The 20,867-nt window shown below is 42.1% G+C and overlaps 1 protein-coding gene across 6 annotated transcripts in view; it reads right to left on the bottom strand.

Annotated features, from left to right (window-relative positions):
* Positions 1 to 19,601, bottom strand: part of PTPRC (protein tyrosine phosphatase receptor type C) — a 258,953-nt gene extending 239,352 nt beyond the window's left edge. For 3 of the 6 annotated variants that reach the window (XM_040408421.1, XM_040408423.1, XM_040408425.1), the window contains exons 1-2: positions 19,559 to 19,601; positions 19,337 to 19,432 (exon numbers count right to left, since the gene is read on the bottom strand). In XM_040408421.1, coding sequence (XP_040264355.1) covers positions 19,337 to 19,403 — 67 coding nt within the window. In that variant the 5' untranslated portion in view covers positions 19,404 to 19,432; positions 19,559 to 19,601. Of the gene's footprint in view, positions 1 to 19,336; positions 19,433 to 19,518 lie in introns of all 6 variants that reach the window. The other 3 variants (XM_040408420.1, XM_040408422.1, XM_040408424.1) reach the window with 1 other exon arrangement.
* Between the last annotated feature and the right edge of the window lie 1,266 nt (positions 19,602 to 20,867).

Genomic DNA, 20,867 nt, shown 5'->3' with positions numbered 1-20,867 from the left:
GAAGGCCAGAAATTCACTTTAATGTGGCCATAGTCAAAAGAAAAACAGTTGCCATCATTCAGCTATCTGTTACCAGCCTCAGCTGCCTAATGCCACTGGACATGCATGATATGAGGAAGAGATCCAGCAACAAATATCCACGGGACTGTCTGACCCACATAGACATTAGACTGTGGTTGTGCATCGTGTTGAAAATAATGCAATTCACCAACATATGTCCATCCAAAATCACCTAATGTGATGAAGTGAGTTGAAGAAATACTGCAAGTAAAAACCAACTTCCTTTTTTTGTTTTTTTCACCATCCAAAAAACGTGAAATGGGTTTGGAAATAGTGTAGTGTTTGAAAATCAGCTCCAAAACACGTACATTTGAACACTCTATTTACTGGGTTTTTAACTATAATTAAACTAAACTGTATACACAACTAATTTTTATAGATTTGTATGGATGCATAATATCACACTCATAGCCTGATATAAGTAAGTTCTGACAAATATTTCTGTGTGTCTCTGGCCAGGGGTGCACCACCAATGAGGCTAGGTAAGCCGATCGCCTCAGGCAGCACCAGGTAGGGGCAAGAGGGGGGGGGGGGTCAGCAGAAGAGCCACGGGCAATGAGTGCTTTCATTGTGGTAAAGGGGTTAGGTTAAGAAATTTGCATGGGGGAGCCCGTTTCAGTATTCGCCTCAGGCAGCAGAAAGGCTAGATGCACCCCTGCCTCTGGCATCCGTAACACTATCTCCGTGAGTCAAAATAAACCTCATCAGATGCCAGTGTGCCGATCCAGTATTGAGATCAAATCTGTTACAATCCACAAAGCAGGCAATACAATTATAAGGAACATTCAATATAGTATAATGTCACCTCGGTGAACAATGTGATACAGTAATTTGCTATTTACATACTACTGGGCAGATTTATAAAGAATGGTGTTTCATGCATTGGTCTAAAAAGGAAGTTTGTTTCAAGTGAATTGGGCCAGATTTATTAAAAGGCACACACCGCTTAATAAATTGGGCACATTTTGAACTGTTCTAAAGTGGATTTGCACCAAAATTGACACCAATTTCTGGCTATGGTATAAATCTGTCTAAATGTTTTAGGCCATACCTCTCCCAATAAACCACCCTCACTTTTTGCAAGCATAAAAAGTGAAATTTTTCCCAATTTGAAAATATTTGTGCAGATTGCAACTTTTTAAAGCTAAAACCTGCCACAAAGCTGTTGATGAATTTGCTCCAATATTTTTGGTGTACATATGTGCACTGAACAGTTTCACCTAACAACTGTGTGCATTGAGTAGCTTAATATTTCACCTACAACTTCCTTTCTCAAGAAGAATTTGTTTAATTAATTAAAATGTTCTCACTTCCTCATTTTACTGCAAAGAGTTTGTAGCTACTTCTTATATATTGGGAGGAGTCGGGCTCATCGAAGTCCAAGTGGACCATAGCAAAAAATTGACAAAAATTAGTCCAAAAATTGACATGACTGCTTCAACATTCAGAGAATAGACAAAAGAACGTATTCTATATTGTAGAAAGGATATATTTAAAATCGAGAGCTTTACACTAATCAGTAATTTTGCCAAATGCTTCATTAATGTTTCATGCCAGCTCTTGTACAGTTAAGGCTACTTTCACACTCGCGTTTTGGCTTTCCGTTTGTGAGATCTGTTCAGGGCTCTCACAAGCGGTCCAAAACAGATCAGTTTTGCCCTAATGCATTCTGAATGGAAAAGGCTCAGAATGCATCAGTTTGCCTCCGTTCAGTCCAGCATTTTGCTATCCGCCTGACGAAGCGTTGCCAAAAGGATCCGTTCCGGCACACAATGTAAGTCAATGGGGGACAGATCCGTTTTCTATGACACAATCTGGCACAATAGAAAACTGATCCGTCCCCCATTGACTTTTAATGGTGTTCAAGACAGATCCGTCATGGCTATAGAAGACATAATACAACCGGATCTGTTTATGACGGATGCATGCGGTTGTAATATTGTAATGGAAGCGTTTTTGCAGATCCATGACGGATCCGCAAAAAACGCTAGTCTGAAAGTAGCCTAAGGGTCCATTCACACATCCATGTGTGTTTTGCGGATCCGCGGATCCGCAAAACACGGACAGCGGCAATGTGCGTTCCGCATTTTGCGGACCGCTATTGCGGACAAGAATAGGACATGTTCTATTCTTTTCAGGATCGGAATTGCGGACGCGGAAGTGCGGGTCTACAATTCCGGATCGGGGCCGCACATCGTGCGGCCCCATAGAAATGTATGGCTCCACAATTCCATTCCGCAAAATGCGGAATGGAATTGCGGATGTGTGAATGGAGCCTAATAATGAAGAACCTCTTGATCTCCTAGTACTGCCCTCAAAGATCCCTCATATTGAAAATGGTAACTAAGGGGACGAGGAAATACCAACAAGTCCAATGAAGCTACCATGATGATGCCGCTATATTACCTTATATAAAAGGTCTACTACCAGTGAAGTCTAATAATTAAGTACATGAAACAAGTAGCCTAAGAATAGCTTCACCATGATCTCTATCTCTAGTAGAAATCTGAAACTCATACTGGAAAATATGCATAAAACGGTAACTTTATCTGTAACCTGGATATTTGTATGCCAAGAACTGTGACCCTATAACTCCTCTACGTCAACAGAATGCACGTGTCCAAGAATCAGATTATTTTACTAAAGTGAATTTACTAATTGCCGCTAATCATTTAAATGTTTCTGTGATAACTAGCACAGGCCGGACCCATAGACTTTGTCTAGTTCCATAGAGAATTTTAAAGAGCAATATAACAAAATTATAAGTAGCGTCAAGATTATAAATTATATATGTTTTTATTTATGTTCAAAGCAGAAGAAGTTCTTGACATCTCATGAATTGATTCTGATTAAATTGTCTCTTTTATATTTCAGTTATGTTGCCACAGTCTATAAAGAACGAAGAAAAGAAAGAACTTACACTACCCAGAATATAGTCATAGACAGTACATATGACAAATATAAAAATATTTCAATGAAACACAGAACTCCGACTGTAGGTGTCATATTTTACTATTGCTATTACTTAAAGGGAACCTGTCACCTCCAAAAACCATCCCAAGCCGCCAGCAGTACCTGACAGTAGCCAGCAGCGTGTTTCCGACGATAATTTTCTTCCTGAAGGCCGATGCGGCTAAAGCTCAGAAAACGTTCTTTTATCCCCTGCCGGCGCGCTTCTCTAGTCATGCTCGGATTCAAGGGGGCAGCGGCCTCCTTGCTTCAAGTCAAGATAACCACGCCCCCTTCCCTGCCCCTTCACTGTGACTGACAGCCGGAAGTTCGGCTGGCTTTGCCGAACTCTCTGCATAAGCGCTGTCACAGCGAAGAGGCAGGGAAGGGGGCGTGGTTATCTTGACTTAAAGCAAGGAGGCCGCTGCCCCCTTTATATGCAGATAGAGCGCTCCAATATATTCGCGATTGTGTAATCGGCACTAATGATGCAAATATTTTGGCGCAATACGAGCAACTTCACATTTTAACAGGTCTGACTACTTATTAGTGATTGGTGCACTAGGTATTGTTGTGAACTTGTGACATCACAGCACTATGTATGTATGTAGCATGTATGTACAGACAGCAGAACCTATCAGCTACACTATATCACTATCTAACCTACACTGACTATCCCCCACTAACTATCTGTATTATATATATAAGCTAACTAAGTAACTATCTAATGTGATGAGTGGAAAGCAGAGAGCACAGAAATAACACTGCTGTCTCTCTCAGATCTGCAAAATACTGCATACAAGGGCTGCTGGGGAGGTTCTTATATAGTAAGGGGTAGGCAACTTTCCTATTGGTTGCTAGGGATGTTGCTAAGCTCAGATAAAGACATTGCAGCCTTCTCATTGGCCCACAAGCAAGAGGGGAGGTTACTGATGAAAAATAAATAAATAGAATATTCAAAATTTCGAATATATATCACTATAGTCTAAATATTTGCGAGTTCTCGAAGTGCCGATATTCACGATTAATATTCACTATTCGAATATTCGCGCCCAACACTAGGGTAGACTGCCTTAGTGGAACCATATGAGTGGAGAAAAAGGGAACCAAGATGGTAGACAGCCCTAGGGCGCTGTCTCCCCAAGGAGAGATAGTACCCCCAAATCCTGATTTAGGCCTCTCACCCAGTTAAGCCAGTACTCTCTGTTCTGCACTGGTGAGGGGCAATCACCCCAAAACAGCTGTCTGCAGATGAGGTGCTGGCTTATTTAATATACGAGTCTTGTCTCAAGGCCTATTTAAAGGGTTGAACATTGACTTGTAGGATGGCTGCCTTACATCTGGTGGCATTAGAGGCAGAGCTTGTTAAGAGCTCATTTCCATCCCTTCTTCCCAGAATTCCAGAGGAGCATGTATGGCCTATAAGTCTCCTCTTGCTGATAAAGGCACTCTCTCCAAGGTCCAAGGAGAAATAGTACCTCCAAAAAAATGTAATATGCAACCCGTAGTTTAGCCGGGCTTCTCCTAAGCTGCTAAAACGCCCCACCAAACATAAAGGTTATGCTGTTTAAACCTTATTATCAAACACTATTCTTCTTATAGCCCTGAATGCGGCCAGATATCTTTCAATGGACTGCTTCTAAATCAAACATAATAAAAACACATCTGAGGCCGTAGTGTTCTGCATAACTGCAAGCATATTACTGCTTTTTCGGATGCCAACGAAGGTGCACAATGTATGAAGCAAGGACAAAAATACGTATAAAAGCCACTGTATATTTTGTAACAATAAATCCTGATATGGTAATATTTCTACTTTTAGTATCAAGAAATCTTGGGGTTTTTGGTCTCTCATGTTTCCAATTATGTGAAAATCTCCATGGCAACAACCAATCTGCAGGTGCTAAAGTCGTATTTGTGGGAAGCCAGGTTTTGTGGTTTCAGATAAAGGGTGAAAATTCTGGATGTTTTTAATACATGCACTCCACCGAGGGAGGATACTGATGCATATTGTACTATTATGCTATTGCTGTGCAATTGTGTTTGACAGGTATTCTATAAGATTTGAAAACCTAATACAAAAGAACTTTACATGTTTTACGGATCAAGTCATATGTAGTAATATTTTTATCTGTGGCTTTGAAGGTTTTTTTGGAATGATAAAGCTTTAAAAAAAAAATGGAACAGATTAGGTTAAAAAAAGAAAACTTTACTCACCTCGCTGATCCCACAGTGCTGTCATTCCAGTGCTTACTGGGCCTTTACTGGTCCCTGCTTCCTTGACCAGGAAACAGAGACCAGTGAGAACGTGGTAAGCATTGGGACAGCAGTGGTGAGCCATTGGTGATTTTTTGCAACCCATTCTGTTCCTAAAAAATATGTATCCCATCGGAAAGCCCTTAAAGGGCATATGTTGGACTTTCTGTGACGTTGCAAACTTGCTGCAGATTTTTGTAACTGGGTGAAAAAAGCAACAAATTAAAAGCAAAACCCATGACAAAATCTACATATGGAGTTACTATGGATGTTTGTCAAAATTTGCAGCTGAACATACTGTATGTGCCATGTCTGAACTCGCCCTAAGGGCTCATGCACACAAACGTTTTTTCTATCCGCTTCCGTTCCGTTTTTTTGTGGACCGTATGCGGAACAATTCACTTCAATGGGGCTGTAAAAAATACGGAAGTGACTCCATGTGCATTCTGTTTCTGTTTATCCGCATGGGCGTTCCGCAAAAAAAGTAGTGCATGTCCTATTATTGTCCGCAAATCACGGTCCGAGGCCCCATTCAAGTCAATGGGTCCGCTAAAAATACGGAACGCACACGGAACACATGCGTATGTCATCCAAATTTCATCCGTATTTTGCGGATCCATACTGTAAAAATGCTATGCCCAGCCCATTTGCTCATGTGCTTGGTGATTAATAAGTTACTGTTTCCGTTTCCGATCCGCAAAAAACGGATTGCATACAGAAACCATACGGATATGTTTTGTGGAATAACGGAATGGAGGAGGACTTAAATCGGAGAAAAAAAAACCTCAGATACGGAACAACGGATCCGTGAAAAACGGACCACAAAACCACAACAGTCATGTGCATGAGCCCTAAGTTTCAGCAAATAAACAAGCTTAGGCGTGATTTTATTGGACACTGATGGCGAAATGCCGTAAGATTGCTCGCCTTCAGTTGCAGTGATAATTTTTGGATTTTCAGCATTTCCAATAATATACGGTATGTGTATTATAGCAATTGCCGCACTTTTTACTGGAATAATTTGATAATTGAGCTGGAGTATAATCCAGTTTTTCACAGCTTGCCTATCAGCCCAACAATTGTTACAGGCTGTATTATGACTGCTTGTGTTTGCTGTACCATAAGCAGAATAGAGGTTGCTGTAAGTAGTAATCTGTATTGTGCAGATTCCAGTAGTAGACCAGCACGATACGGCTAAAACTTTCTGTCCTTTATTGAAAATCCAGAGATAAAAACAGGCATTTTCTACGCCTGTTTTAGGGGTACAAATTGGTCTAAATGTAATACAGCTAGGAAGCTGCCTTACACTTTACATTTAGACTGGCGCTGGATGCCCCTTCATAACTTCGACGCCAGATATACAGGTTATCAAGACCAGAGTCAAAAATACCGATCTTAAAAAAATGACCCCAAAAGAGTTATTATTTATTACCCAGTAGGACAGGAAAACGGCACAGTGGGGCATTTCTCATAGCCATATGTATTATTTGAATTCATTCCTAGGGAAATGGTGAAGAGCTGTCACCGCCATGTTATTCTATCAAATTAGTCCCACTCCAAAAGGAGAGATATTTAAATAACGCATTCTAATACCGAAAAGTATACCATAGATTTACTCTATATGAGGAGCGGACTGGGAACTTAAAGTGGGCCTGGAAAAAATACTAAAAGCGGCCCCATTTTGTAGTCGGTTTGGAATTGATGGAAGATAGAGACAGCAATACCATATTGTGGCACATTATACTGCCCCAACAGAGCCAAATACCACAGTCCATCAGAAAATACTGCCAGCAGCACAAAATACAGCCCTAAAAACTTTCCCTAGCCGGACATGAGGAGGGCGCAGATGTCCCCCAGAGCATCGGCCCACGGGAGATCTCTGTAAGGTCTATGGCCAATCCGCCCCTGCTCTATATTCATTTCTCATATGTGAAGATACTCACAACTGTACAAGACAATGTAATTATTGTTATATTGTTGTATTATTGTAATTATTTATTTATCTATATAGTCTTCCTCTGTGAACCTAGCACTCCCGTCCACCTGCCTGGTGATTTTAATCAGGAATATCACAATAGCCGGATGCTCCTTTAACATAATGTGTTAGAGTAGGTCCCGTCTGTTAGAAGCCCTTGTCGTTTGGTAGATGGGCCCGACATATTTTTGATCAGCAATATGCGCTAAGAGCTTCTATTTTGTCTAACAGTAAGTATAGCAGTCCTGCATTTTACCTTTTTCACATATTCACCATTCACTTGTATCTTAGTGCTTCTAGTAGTGCGCTGCTACTTTATTTGTATGTGTATAGCTTGATAGCACAGCATGGTAGCTTGCACCTGCTATTAACCTTGGAGGTGCTGGTTCGTTATTTGATTATATATATATACACACACACATATCTTCTGCAATTTAGCATGTGATTCTTTCAGCAGAACAAAGTCTTTGTGACATGACAGGAAGCAGCGGGTGATGTGCTATAGAAATGTGGGCGTTAGTAGTTAAAAGTGAACGTATTTTGTAAAATATGACTAATAATGAGAATAAGATTAAGTTAAAAATCTTACAAAATGTGCAAAAGAAGAAAATATATAGCTAGATCAGATGTGAGGGGCTTTCATGTGCTCTAGGTCTCTTTAGCATATCAAGGGTTAAACATCAGAAGGGATTCCACACATGAGCATGAAATTGAAGAGGCCACCTTGTTTCAGAACTGTCGTACTGCTTGACAATCACATTTGAGAGGTAAAAGGCCTTAGGGTTTTTAACCTAAAATAAAAAGGCCCTATTTCTTTACCGTCAAAAGTTAAGTTGATGCTGGCAGTGCCACATCAATGGAGCACAGTCACATCTATCAGTCTTTACGGTGGCGGAGACAGTCATTGCTTGTGATGGAAGTGAAGAAGGAAGAATAAAAGTTTCCCTAGTTTTTATGTCACAATGAAAATGGAAGCAACAGAGAAACAGAGAGAGACTTGCACCATCGGGGCAAACACTAGAGGGTCAGTGTCCATATACAGGGCTTACAATGACTGGGTGTCTGGGGAAGGAATGGCAGCTGGCAGCTGTCACTCTTCATTAAATGTTACAAAAGCGAATATAACCTCAACTAAAACACTGAGCACAGTACTATAATATTGGTACATACATGTTGTGTATAGGCTCCAGGTTCTAACTTGTGTTGAAGGACAGACTTTAACTCTTTATATTGCCCTGACTCATGTCTTTCTAGTTCCCCGAATTCCCTGTTATTTCATGAGTTACTTCAATTGTGTGATCTTTTTATTGCATAAGATTCTATTTACATCATATTTGGGCCAAACTGTTTTTGTTTATAAGCTGCAGCGGAATAATTCAAAATATTTACATACTGAGGGATCTGTAAAAAATGTTATAGTTAGGGCTTGTTCACACGACCGTGTGAAGCCCCTGCTGTGGACCGCAAATTGCCGTGTGGCAGCCGCATAGGGATCGCAGCCCCATTCACTTGAATGGGTCCGCGATCCCTCCGTTCCGCAAAAAGATAGAGCAAGCTCTATCTTTTTGCGGTGCTGAAGCACAGAACGGAACCTCAGGAAGCACTCCATAGTGCTTCCGTAGTATTCCGTTCAGTGGTTCCGTTCCGCACCGCACCGTTCCGCATCTCCGGATTTGGGGACCCATTGAAATGAATGGGTCCGCATCCATGATGCGGAATGGCCACGGAACGGGACCCGTGTAATGCGGTCCGCAATACGGGCACGGGCTTCACACGGTCGTGTGAACGAGCCCTTAGGAATAGATAAAAAATCTTGCAGCCAGCTCACGCTTTCTTGTGCTCCCAGGATCTGTGCTGGACTGACTCCGCTGGTAAATGTGGAAAACTAAAAGTAGAAAATAGTCCAGCATCTCATAATCCATGAATCGGGGCTTTATTCAAGAAAATGTATACATAATAAGTGGTTGCAAAAAGATACAATCAACGCCTAGGCTTCCGTTAGGACACGGCAGCTATCCGAGACACGTAAGCAGTATTTAATTCTTTTTACAATCACTTTTTATGTATGAATTTTCTTGAATTCTGAGGTGCTGAGCAGTTTTCTACGTTAATATTTGGGAATACATTATATTCAAGAAATGTTAAGTTATTTTTTGTTTTTTTCAGAAGGATCCAAACATACCAGTTGAATGTCTGCAAATATCTGCCACGGGTTAGCAATAGGATCTATCTACCCATCATTTTCTGGTGAAAAAGAGCACTGTATAAAGTAGGGGAATCTGAATTCTAGCACAATTTTTCACCCAAAAACTGGAGTACATGGTTTACACCACATATAGGGGGAATGTATCAAGTTTTTAGAAAATTTTGGCATAAATGACATTTTATTGTTTTACACCACCCTTGCCACTTTTGGGGAGGAGAGGTGGCGTAGGAAAAATAGAGCAGGATTTCTACACAAAAGTTTAAGACTTACAAATGCGCCAAATTTATCAAACATCCATTTCAAAATATCAACTTCTGTTCCATTTGGTGATCATTCAGCCAATTTAATCCCTGCAAGAGCAAGTCCATTTTAGTTTTTGCATTTTTGTTTTTTCCTCCCCACATTCCAAGAACCAAAAATTATTTGCGGGGTGAAATTGAAAAAAAATAAAAAAAAAGTATTTAGGGTTTTGACATTACAGTGTTCACTGTTCTCTAAAAATGACATGATGTCCTTATTCTGCAGGTCAATACGATTATGGCAATACCAAACTTTTTATGCATCTCCATTTTCTGACAGCCATAACTTTTTTAAATTTCCATCCGTGGATCTGTATGAGGGCTTGTTTATTGCAGAATGAACTGTAGCTTTTATTGGCACTATTTATGTGGTACGTACAACTTTTTGATCACTGTTATTCAATTATTTTGGGGGGGACAAGGTGACTATTAAATGACGAATCGTGTGTTTTTCATATTTTTTTTCCATTACAGCGTACAACGCACATGAAAATTATTTTTATGTTTGAATAGTTTTCAGACACGATGATGCCTAATATGTTTATTTTCATTATGTAAAATTGGAGAAGTGATTCAAACAATTTTTTTTTTACTTTTAACCCCCTTAGGGGGCTAGAACCTGGGATCTTTTGATCACTTGTCCTATTCACCCTAATAGAGCTTTATTAGGCTGAACAGCTCAGCAGCCAGATTAGTATGACAGCCTTGGGAAGCCTCAGGAGGCCCAAGGCTGTCAGCGTAACTGATCGGGGCCCCACGATTTCACTGCAGGGGCTCCAATCAGAAGGCAGAGGGAGCTGCATCCTTCTGCATTTATACAGACATATTAGGAATTGCCGCATCCGTACCAACCAGCTCTATAAAAATATAACATGATCCATCCCCTCAGGTAAACAGCAAGGAAAAAAAAAAAAAAAAACTGTTCCAAAAAAGCAATTTTTTGGTCACCTTACATCACAAAAAGTGCATTACCAAGCGATCAAAAAGTCGTATGTACCCCAAAATAGTACTAATCAAACCGTCATATCATCCTGAAAAAATGAACCCCTACATAAGAAAATAAATCACCCAAAAAAATATGGCTTTCAGAAAATGGATACACCAAAACATGCTATTTTTGAGTAAAACAGAATTATTCTTAAAAAAAAATTACATATTAGGTATCGCTGCATTCATAACAACCTGCTCTATTAAATAATCACATGATCTACCCCCTCAGGTGAATGCCATAAAACAATAAAGTAAAAACTAATTTTTGGTCACCTTGCCCCATAAAGAGTAATATTGAATGATTCAAAAATCATATGTACCCAAAAATGGTACCAATAAAAACATCAACTCTTCCCGCAAAAAAATGAGCCCCTGCACAAGATGATTGGCAGAAAAATAAAAAAAGGTATAGCTTTCAGAAAATGGTGACACAAATAAAACATGATTTGTTTTGTTTGGCCAGGGATGTCATGTGACCACTCCTCTGAAGATGCTTACTGTGATGCATGCTGGGATTTTTACTTTCACTTTGAAGCTGCTCCAACCACACTGCCACTCATCAATTGGAGCATGCTATGCTGAACACAGTATATTTCTCATGATACAAATACCTCTTGGCTTTAGTTATTATCTGGGACCCTTTATTTTTCTTTATGTGTATGGTGGCCATATAATTTAACAGGCCACTCATCACTTTTTTCCACATATTTCCAGTCTATAGATTACTTTTTTTAATTAAACTAGTTGATGGTCTAATTTTCTCAAGTCACTCATGCAATCTACTTCCTGTCCTGGTTGCTTAACTTCCTCTTTTGTTTGGACTTTTTGCATGGCAAACAGCCTCTCTTGACTTTCTCAGTCAGACCATTCACTGCAGCCAGAGAGGGATGGAGGATGAGTGATTCAATTACAGGCATCACACACTACCTTGTAGGCCTATCTTGGGAACAACAGAGCTATCGTACTGTTATCCCAATGATACATCTATTATATTATTATATATATTATCATTTGTGTTGACTACTATGGAAAGACAATATTTTGTATTTAACTTTCAATATAATAGTTTTAAAAAGAAAAAAAGACAACATTTCTAAAGAAAATACTTTCTATGAATATTGTATAAATAAATACCACTCTCTGATGGAAGTGTCCCTTTAAAGCTTCAGGGCCCCAATGCAAAATCTCTAACAGGGTTGCAAAACTATCTCAAGTAATTTATAGGGTTGATCTTCTCCTATTAGGCCCCCTCTGCCCCAGTACCCAGGTACAATTGCAACCTTTGCACACCCTATAATTATGCTTGATGAAGGTGTCGGTTCAGTAAAACAGGGCACAGTAACCAATATTTTGGTCCATGCATCTATACCCATCAGTGCCAGAGGTGACTCCCAAGTGATAAGTCATCGGTAGGTTTATTTGTCATTTCTATCATATACAGTATACCAGTACTTATTAAGAAACGAGATAGCGTTTCCCCCGGACCCACAATGCTGCATTTAATCGCACAAACATATTTACAGGGCCTAGCATTTACAAGTCCAGTGTTCAGTAGTTCAACCCTCACTTGTTTAGCAGTCTGATGGCTTATGGGAAGAAATTGTCGTGCAGCCTGCTCGTGGAAGTCTGGATGCTTCGGTACCTCCTGCCAAATGGTAAGAGGTTGAAGAGAGTGTTCACAGGGTGTGCGGCATCTCCCTCAATGTTTAGTGCTTTCCTGGTACAGCACTTGGCATAGATGTCAGCAATGGAGGGGAGTTTTTATCAGTCTGAGAAGGTGCAGTTCCCGAACCAGGCAGTAATACAGCTCCTAAGGATGCTCTCGATGTACCCCCTGTAGAAGGTGGTAAGGACAGGAGGTGGTAGGTGGGCCTTCTTTAGCATTCTCAGGAAGCATAGGCGATGTTTCGTTTTTTATTGCATATGGAGTTGGTGTTGTGGACCAGGTGATTTTCTCTGTTCGGTGTACCCCCAGGAATTTTGTACTGCCTACAATTTCTACTGAGACATCATTGACGTGTATTTTTTTTCCCTGAGGTCCACTACCATCTCCTTCATCATGTCTATGTTCAGAACCAGGTCCTTGCACCAGTTCGTTAGCCGCTTCAACTAACCCCTATACTCCGACTCTTAATTTTTTCTGATGTGGCCCACTAAGTCGTGTCTTCTGAGAACTTGATGATGTGGTTGGGGCTTTGTTTTGCTGTGCCCTGGGGTGCTCTCCTGTGCTCAGCGTAGCAGTCCTGAAGGTGTTTTTTTTTCCATTCTAATGGTCTTGGTTCTCCCTGCTAGGAAGTCTAGAATCCAGTTGCAGATGGTAGTGTCCAAGCTATAATTCTGTCAGCATAAACCACCTTGTGAATAGGCCTTTATATTTTTTTTTACAGAAAGTGGACACATAAAAAATTATGTTACTTACTATTTAAAGACATTTGCTTGCATAAAATGGGGAATTTCTATTACAAAACCTAACATGTTACTGAGAAGTAGGATGTCATTGCACCAAGTATACCACTTCTCTATATGATTGTAATGCTTCTCAGTATGGAGGCCAGAGGATGTGTTTTAAGCAAGTAAAAAGAACATTAGACACTATAAAGAAACTAAATTACAACAGTGGTTGTGGAACCACTGTGTCAACAAACCGGTTTAAATTTTGCCTGAACCTAAGGGCTTAGTCTTGGCAGTGCTCTGGTATTTGCCCTTTAGCCCCTGTACATAGATATAGACTTTTCTGCAGAGGATTGACCACTGCCTACTGGAGTAATTCCGGTGTGGTTAACAACTGACCCATGGGTGTCAGAGACACCAGTGCAGGGAATGAAGGATCAGGCAAACTACTAGTCATTAACAGGCTGAGGTACGAGCAGGCAGAGTTCGTGCAAATATGTGAAAGAAGTCCAAGGTTGAGGCAGACAGAAAAGGGTCAAAATGATAAACAGGCACAGGTCATGTCGAGGAGGGTCACAGCCAGGAATCAGGCAGAGGTCGGTCCACGGGCAGACAACAGAAAAGCACATCTTTGCAGCCACCACACACACACACACACACATATACACTGAGGAAGGTGCCTGAAGTACCCCATGGTTGCGAACCATTGGCTGGTAAAAATTGGGACTTATAAATTTCATGAAGATTGGGCAAACGCACATGAGCACCCTATGAGTGCAGAGACGAGGCTGACTGGCAAGCAGGCCACAGCCTGTGGGGGGAGACAGAGCAGGTCTAGCTACCGGACCTCATGGGTGAAGGGGGATCAGCAGGAGTAGGGTCCGGCCTGCCAGGTAAGTTTATCAAAGCAACAGCTGCTCACAGTCACTGCTGCTATAAAAATTTGAATACATTGCTTATCTATATGTTCATCGTGTTCAAGTTTATGGCATGCATATACCTATTACCACAGTTAAAAGATCTCTTCACTGAACAGTAAATGGCTGCAAAACTATTAAAAAATATATCATTCTGAGGGAGAATGGAGATGGCTGAGAACAAATTGTAAAGGTTTAATAGTGCTGCAAAGCATATATTTATGTGGTAGGCATCTGTTTAATGTGTGCCCCATATTCAAGCCCAGATATTCCACTAGATACAAGAGATATGCCTGCAGGAAAGGGCGCCTGGTAAAAACCATACTCAGAATCTTGATAACAAGATTTTGTATAGCAGTCACCATTAATACCTATAAACATACCATGAAGCTCTATGTAGTATTTAGTTATAGCACATTTCTGGCATTCTGGTATACTTTCACTAGCCAAAGAGTGCTGGTCCTCTCAATGTCATATTCACACAGGAAAATCTAAGTGCAGGAAATTTGCCTATAGGCTACAATTAGAGATAAGACACATATTTTTTGAAAATTTCAAGGTGGATCCGAATCCAAATTTTTGATGATTCGGGTGAATTTTGGAGGGAGAGAAAAAAAAATCATCTATTTTTTTCAAGTGAGAAAAATACAGAAAAAACTGAAAAATATGAATCGTAGGAGACCTCAGGGTGTTTTCAGGCCACCAATTTTCAGGCCGAATTGAATTGTTCAATCAATTCAGCCAAATCAAGCCTGACTTAAACGATGCGCAATTCACATTTCTAGCTTCAATACTGACTACACTAAATAGCCCGCTGCTGAAAAATGTATGTATTGTCAAAAGGCCATGTTTCATATACTGGACATCTGCCATTTTATATTTACCGGTTTTATCAGTAGGCTGCATTTATTAATCATGGATCCATCATTTGCCTATATCATTGTACTCCATGAGCTTTAATTGCAAGTAATATCGATGTAACTAGTTCTAAAAGCTAAGGGCATCTTTATCGTGTAGTCAGATATGTTTGGCATTTTATGGACAGGACCAGGGGTGTAGCTAAAGGCTCATGGGCCCTAGTGCAAGAGTTCAGCTTAGGCCCCCTTTGTAGCCAGGGACAGGGAAGCACATAGCCTTTGTGCTGCCTGAGGCAAAAAGTGAAACAGCACCCCCCATGCCAAATTCTTGACCTCCAGCCAGAGGTGTAACTTGACCAGCATGCACTTTCTATAATACCAGTGTCTTTTTATCTGGCACAAGGGTCTTTGGCAGGGCCGCTGATAGGCCAGTACAGCTGGCCCAGTTGTACCGGGCCCGGCTGGCAGGGGGGCCCGGGCTGCCGACTCCCGACTCGTAGGGTTGCCACCCGTCCGGGATTCACCCGGACAGTCCGGGTTTGTAATCCTGTGCCCGGGTACAAGCCTTTCTTAGACCTGGGCACAGGATTATTCATTCAAACTGCAGTGTGGTCCGACCGAGACTCCGATCGCATATTTAAGCTGTCACTCCGGGTGATCAGCTGAGCGCAGCGCTCCCGAGCCTCCCCTCCTCCCTCCTCCCTCCTCCCTCCTCCAGTCTACAAACTACAGTACAGTGAATGCCAGGCAGCGCTGTGTTCACTCACTGTTCAGGCTCCTCCCCTCGCTCCTCCCCTGCCTCCTAGTCCCTCCCTCCCTCTCTCTGATAAGGAAGTGATGACATCAGAGAGAGAGGCAGAGGGAGCTCCGTGGGAGAAATCATTCTTCTTCTCCTCTCCAGTCCAGCTCCAGCAGCCTGCCCATGTAGTGCCCACTGTGCCCTGCCTGCAGACAACCTGCCTGCAGACAGTCCTGACTCCTGAGTCCTGACACCTGTCCTAGTCTGTCACTCACTTCTAAAAAGGTAGAAATATAAAACATTTGAATTGTGTAATTGTATGTAACAGTGTGGGCTTCTGTCACCCCACTAAACTCTTTTTTTTTGCCTTCTTATAATCCCTATACTGCGATATATGAATACATAATGTTATTAGTCATTTTGGTTCAGTAGATAATGAATAAAACAGATTTTTATAATATGTAAATTACCTGTCTACCAGCAGGCAGGGCGGTTACTTGCTGGTAGCATCCGCATCCTCCTATCATAATGACGCCCCCTCCTCATGTTGATTGACAGGGCCAGCGAACGCGATCGTCCTCTGGCTGGCCCTGTCTGCTATCAAGTTATTGCGCCTGCGCCGTAGCGGTCTTCAGTCGGCACAGGCGCACTGAGAGGAGGACGCTCGCTCGGCCGCTCCTTCCTCAGTGCGCCTGCGCCGGGTGTAGATGTGACGTCATTGGTGTAGGCGCACTGAGGAAGGAGCGGCCGAGCGAGCGTCCTCCTCTCAGTGCGCCTGTGCCGACTGAAGACCGCTACGGCGCAGGCGCAATAACTTGATAGCAGACAGGGCCAGCCAGAGGACGATCGCGTTCGCTGGCCCTGTCAATCAACATGAGGAGGGGGCGTCATTATGATAGGAGGATGCGGATGCTACCAGCAAGTAACCGCCCTGCCTGCTGGTAGACAGGTAATTTACATATTATAAAAATCTGTTTTATTCATTATCTACTGAACCAAAATGACTAATAACATTATGTATTCATATATCGCAGTATAGGGATTATAAGAAGCCGAAAAAAAAAAAAAAAAAAAGAGTTTAGTGGGGTGACAGAAGCCCTTTAAACAGGTTTCTGAATCTGTCAATCATCAGAAAAAACGTTATGTTATGTAGCTGACTGACATTAGCGATGTGCTGATGTCAGCAGTACATAACTCCCTGCCTGCCGCTGCCGCCGTTCTCTTAAAGTAAAGACTTATCATATGCTAATGAGCCTCTAGGTGCTATGAGGGCGTTCCTGCAGCACCTAGAGGCTCCGTCTATTCACCCTTTGGCAGTGGCACGCCCATGTCCAGTTGATTGACGTCCGAGTTCTCCTCTTCGTCCCGTAAATCCCGCGCCTGCGCCGAATACTAAACGGGACGGCGCAGGCGTGGGATCAGGGGCGTAACGATCGCGGTGCGACAGCGACCAAGGGTGGAGACGGGACATGGTTGGAGGCGGGACATGGGCGTGGCTGGAGGCGGGGCCTGGAAGGGGGCCCTCCCTCCCTTCTGTTCGGGTTTGGCTTGAAGAAAAGGTGGCAACCCTACTCCCGAGCCATTTTAATTTTTTTGCTGTCAGTGGGCTGGCTCCAGTAACAGCAGGCAGTGTGGGGGCGGCGCTCACTCACTGACGTCACACGCCTGCTCCTCCCACTAGGCGGCGCAGGCGCGTGACGTCAGTGAGTGAGCGCTGCCGCCCGCACTTGTTACTGGAGGGTGGAGGGAGGAGGCAGGAGCTGAATGTAAGGTAGTATTTTAGTAAAGAGATGAGCGCTGTGCCTGTGCTAAAATTAAAGTTACTGTCTGCAGCCTGCACGGCTGCACCGATTTATTAATGTATACTACTGTGAGTGGCGGGGGGGGGGATCTATATGGATGACGTCATGACGGCACTGTTATAGGGAGGGCGGGGGATCCGTGGATGGCACTGTTATGGGGGGGGGGTCTGTCATGTGGATGACACTTATGGGGGGGGGCCGGGGGGTCTGTGGATGACACTTATGGGGGGGATCTGTGGATGGCACCATTATGGAGGGGGATCTGTGGATGACACTGTTATGGGGGGGATCTGTGGATGACACTGTTATGGGGGGATCTGTGGATGACACTGTTATGGGGGGATCTGTGGATGACTGTTATGGGGGGGATCTGTGGATGGCACTGTTATGGAGGGTATCTGTGAATGGCACTGTTATGGAGGGGTATCTGTGGATGACACATAGCATAAGATGCTATATACGGTATGTGTCATCCACAGATCCCCCTCTATAACAGTGCCATCCACAGATCCCCCCATAACAGTGCCATCCACAGATCCCCTCCATAACAGTGCCATCCACAGATACCCTCCATAACAGTGCCATCCACAGATCCCCTCCATAACAGTGCCATCCACAGATCCCCTCCATAACAGTGCCATCCACAGATCCCCTCCATAAAAGTGCCATTCACAGATCCCCTCCATAACAGTGCCATTCACAGATCCCCTCCATAACAGTGCCATTCACAGATCCCCTCCATAACAGTGCCATTCACAGATCCCCTCCATAACAGTGCCATTCACAGATCCCCTCCATAACAGCGCCATTCACAGACGACCCCCCAGCGCCATAAATATCACTTGTAGACAAATCTGCATGTTGTTTCAAGGCGGCGTCTGGGGAGGGGCCAAGGGCGGGGCCAGGGGTGTGGCTGAAGGAGGGATCAGGGGGTGGAGCTGAAGGGGGCCCCGTCATGTATGCTGTACGGGGCCCCATGATTTCTATCAGCGGCCCTGGTCTTTGGGCCTGGTAGTGACTTATGAGTGCATGCAAAGCACTACAAAAAGTATGTAAAGAAATGTGACTAAAAATGTGCTACTAAAAAATGCAAGTGCCTTAATGAATATAAAATGCTTAGTTTTCACCCTGTTGAAGCTTATAAGAAGAGTACCACAAAAATACCTGGTATAGAATATAATACGACATCAACGCTTTTGAATAAAACTGCGGTGGATGGAAATTTAAAAATACCTCACAGGGAACATCTGGATGCTGCATATAATACAAGCCACAGAAATGCCCTGACAAAGTCAGGCTCAATGACTTAAAGATTCATTGATCAATCTTCTTAGGCACTCTTTAAGTATATGATATGCATAATAGCGACATATATAACTAAACAACTTGGCCTATCATCCTTAATACCCTATACATATTTGTGACTCTACAGACAAGCTATATTCAAAGTATTCTATACATGCCAAACATCTACAGACTTTATGAACATATATGGCATACATGAAGAAGGTCCATAATGATTGGTCCCTAAATTTGGGGATCAAGTTGATTCCCGAAGCACTTTACAATGTGGCCCATTTGGTTAAGTTCTAGCATGGTGGAGCCTCAGATGACCCTTCAGCTACAGATAGAACACTCTTATGGAGGACAATGGTAAAGATAGTCTATCAAATTTTATTTTCGATATAATTTACAACGCATACGTTTCTGGTAAAGCTCAAGACCTTTGGGTCTCATCCTACAATCACTAAAAAGCACAACTAAATTAAAAACTAGCCACCATAGCCAATGTCAAAATCAATTTTTACAAGTTATGATCATTAATCTTAAGCTATAGCGTCAGCACTGCAGGTACAATACATGCACATGAGGGTTCAATACAGCTTAGCACTTACCTAGGATAAAATGATTTTGGTCCCATAGAAGAAATCCAAGAACTATCAGTTTTAGACACAAATTCATGGTGTTGAAAGCCCCTTTTGCCTCTCACCCTACAATATATACGATCCAGTTAACATCAGGTTAATAACGTTTCAAAATTAACATAGAGAAGTAACATTTTCATGTACGGTGAAACCTTTGTTATCAATCCTCTTGCAGCTTCCTCTATGACTTACACTGTGCTGTAAGTGCACCATGCAATGAAACCTTCAGACCAGAGCCTAGTTTTGTCCTACCTACTTCTTCAAAGCTTCCAGGAAGTTGGTTTTTAAACCGCGCTGTCATTTCCTTAGCACAGCGATGTGCTACGAGTATATCAGAGAATAAGTTCCAGTAGTCTAGGCCCGCTGTCCACTATAGTAACATATTTATATAGCAGGGTCTTCAAGGGGCAGAAAAAAAGGTGTTGAACTGTAATTTATTTTCATTGACTTCCAAGTTCTTAGAACTAAGAGCAAGTCTTGAGCCCCAGCCTGAAACACATGCCATGCATGAAATACACTCATTGACAAAGAAAAGATGCTCCCACATAGAAATATCGGATTGATGCAAAACTAGGCATGCAGTTATGTCTTAGGGCTCACGCACATGACCTTTGCCTGTTTTGCAGAACGTCCAGCCCCTAATAAAAGTTCTATCCTTGTCCGTAATATGGACAACATATAGGACATGTTTTATTTTTTTGTGGAACGGCCTTAAAGACATATGGAAATTCAATTTTTTATGCAGACCCATTGAAGTGAATGGATCTGCATACGGGCCGCAAAACAGCACAGAAACGGAATAAAAATACGTTTGTGTTAATGAGCCCTTAGGCTGACTTGTAAATGATTAAAGTTGGGGTTGAGATACTGAATAGAAATCAAGTGATTAAAGGGCTAATCAGGGACTAAAAGGTTAATTAATTCCCTTTCAAAGTTTGTAAGATGTAAACTGTTAGTACCAAATGATACCCCCTGGGAGGAGTCCTAGAGATAGAAAACTTGTACTATCAACCGTGATCAAAGTTGATCACCATAAATCCCACTAGGGACGCCAAAAAATAAATGTATATAAAGGAATATAAATAAAGAAAAGAAGAATTAAAACTATTAACTGACTTCTTTTTGTGAATCTATATATGAGACCGACAGTGGGTCACGAAAATATTATAAGGGGATTTTGTTTGGAGATCAGTTGGAGGGAAGATCGTTTATAAGGTGCAATGTATGTTGTTCTGTGTTTTGCTACTACACCCAAACACTAAATATCAAAGATACAATGTAGCACTGTAATTGCTACAGGCTTGTCACACTGTTAGGTGTAAATTAACAATCAGAGGCAAATGTGCTACAGGGTTTCTTTACACCTAACAGTGTGGCAAGTCTGTAGCAATTACAGTGCTACATTATATATTTGATATTTAGTGTTTGGGCGTAGTAGCAAAACACAGAACAACATACATTGAACGTTATAAACGATTTTCCCTCTATAATTGTTCCCTCT

The sequence above is a fragment of the Bufo bufo genome, chromosome 9, assembly GCF_905171765.1.
Source record: "Bufo bufo chromosome 9, aBufBuf1.1, whole genome shotgun sequence".
NCBI classification, from domain to species: Eukaryota; Metazoa; Chordata; class Amphibia; order Anura; family Bufonidae; genus Bufo; species Bufo bufo.
Note: the sequence above shows the minus strand (reverse complement) of the source record. Positions and strands in the feature narration are given on the sequence as shown.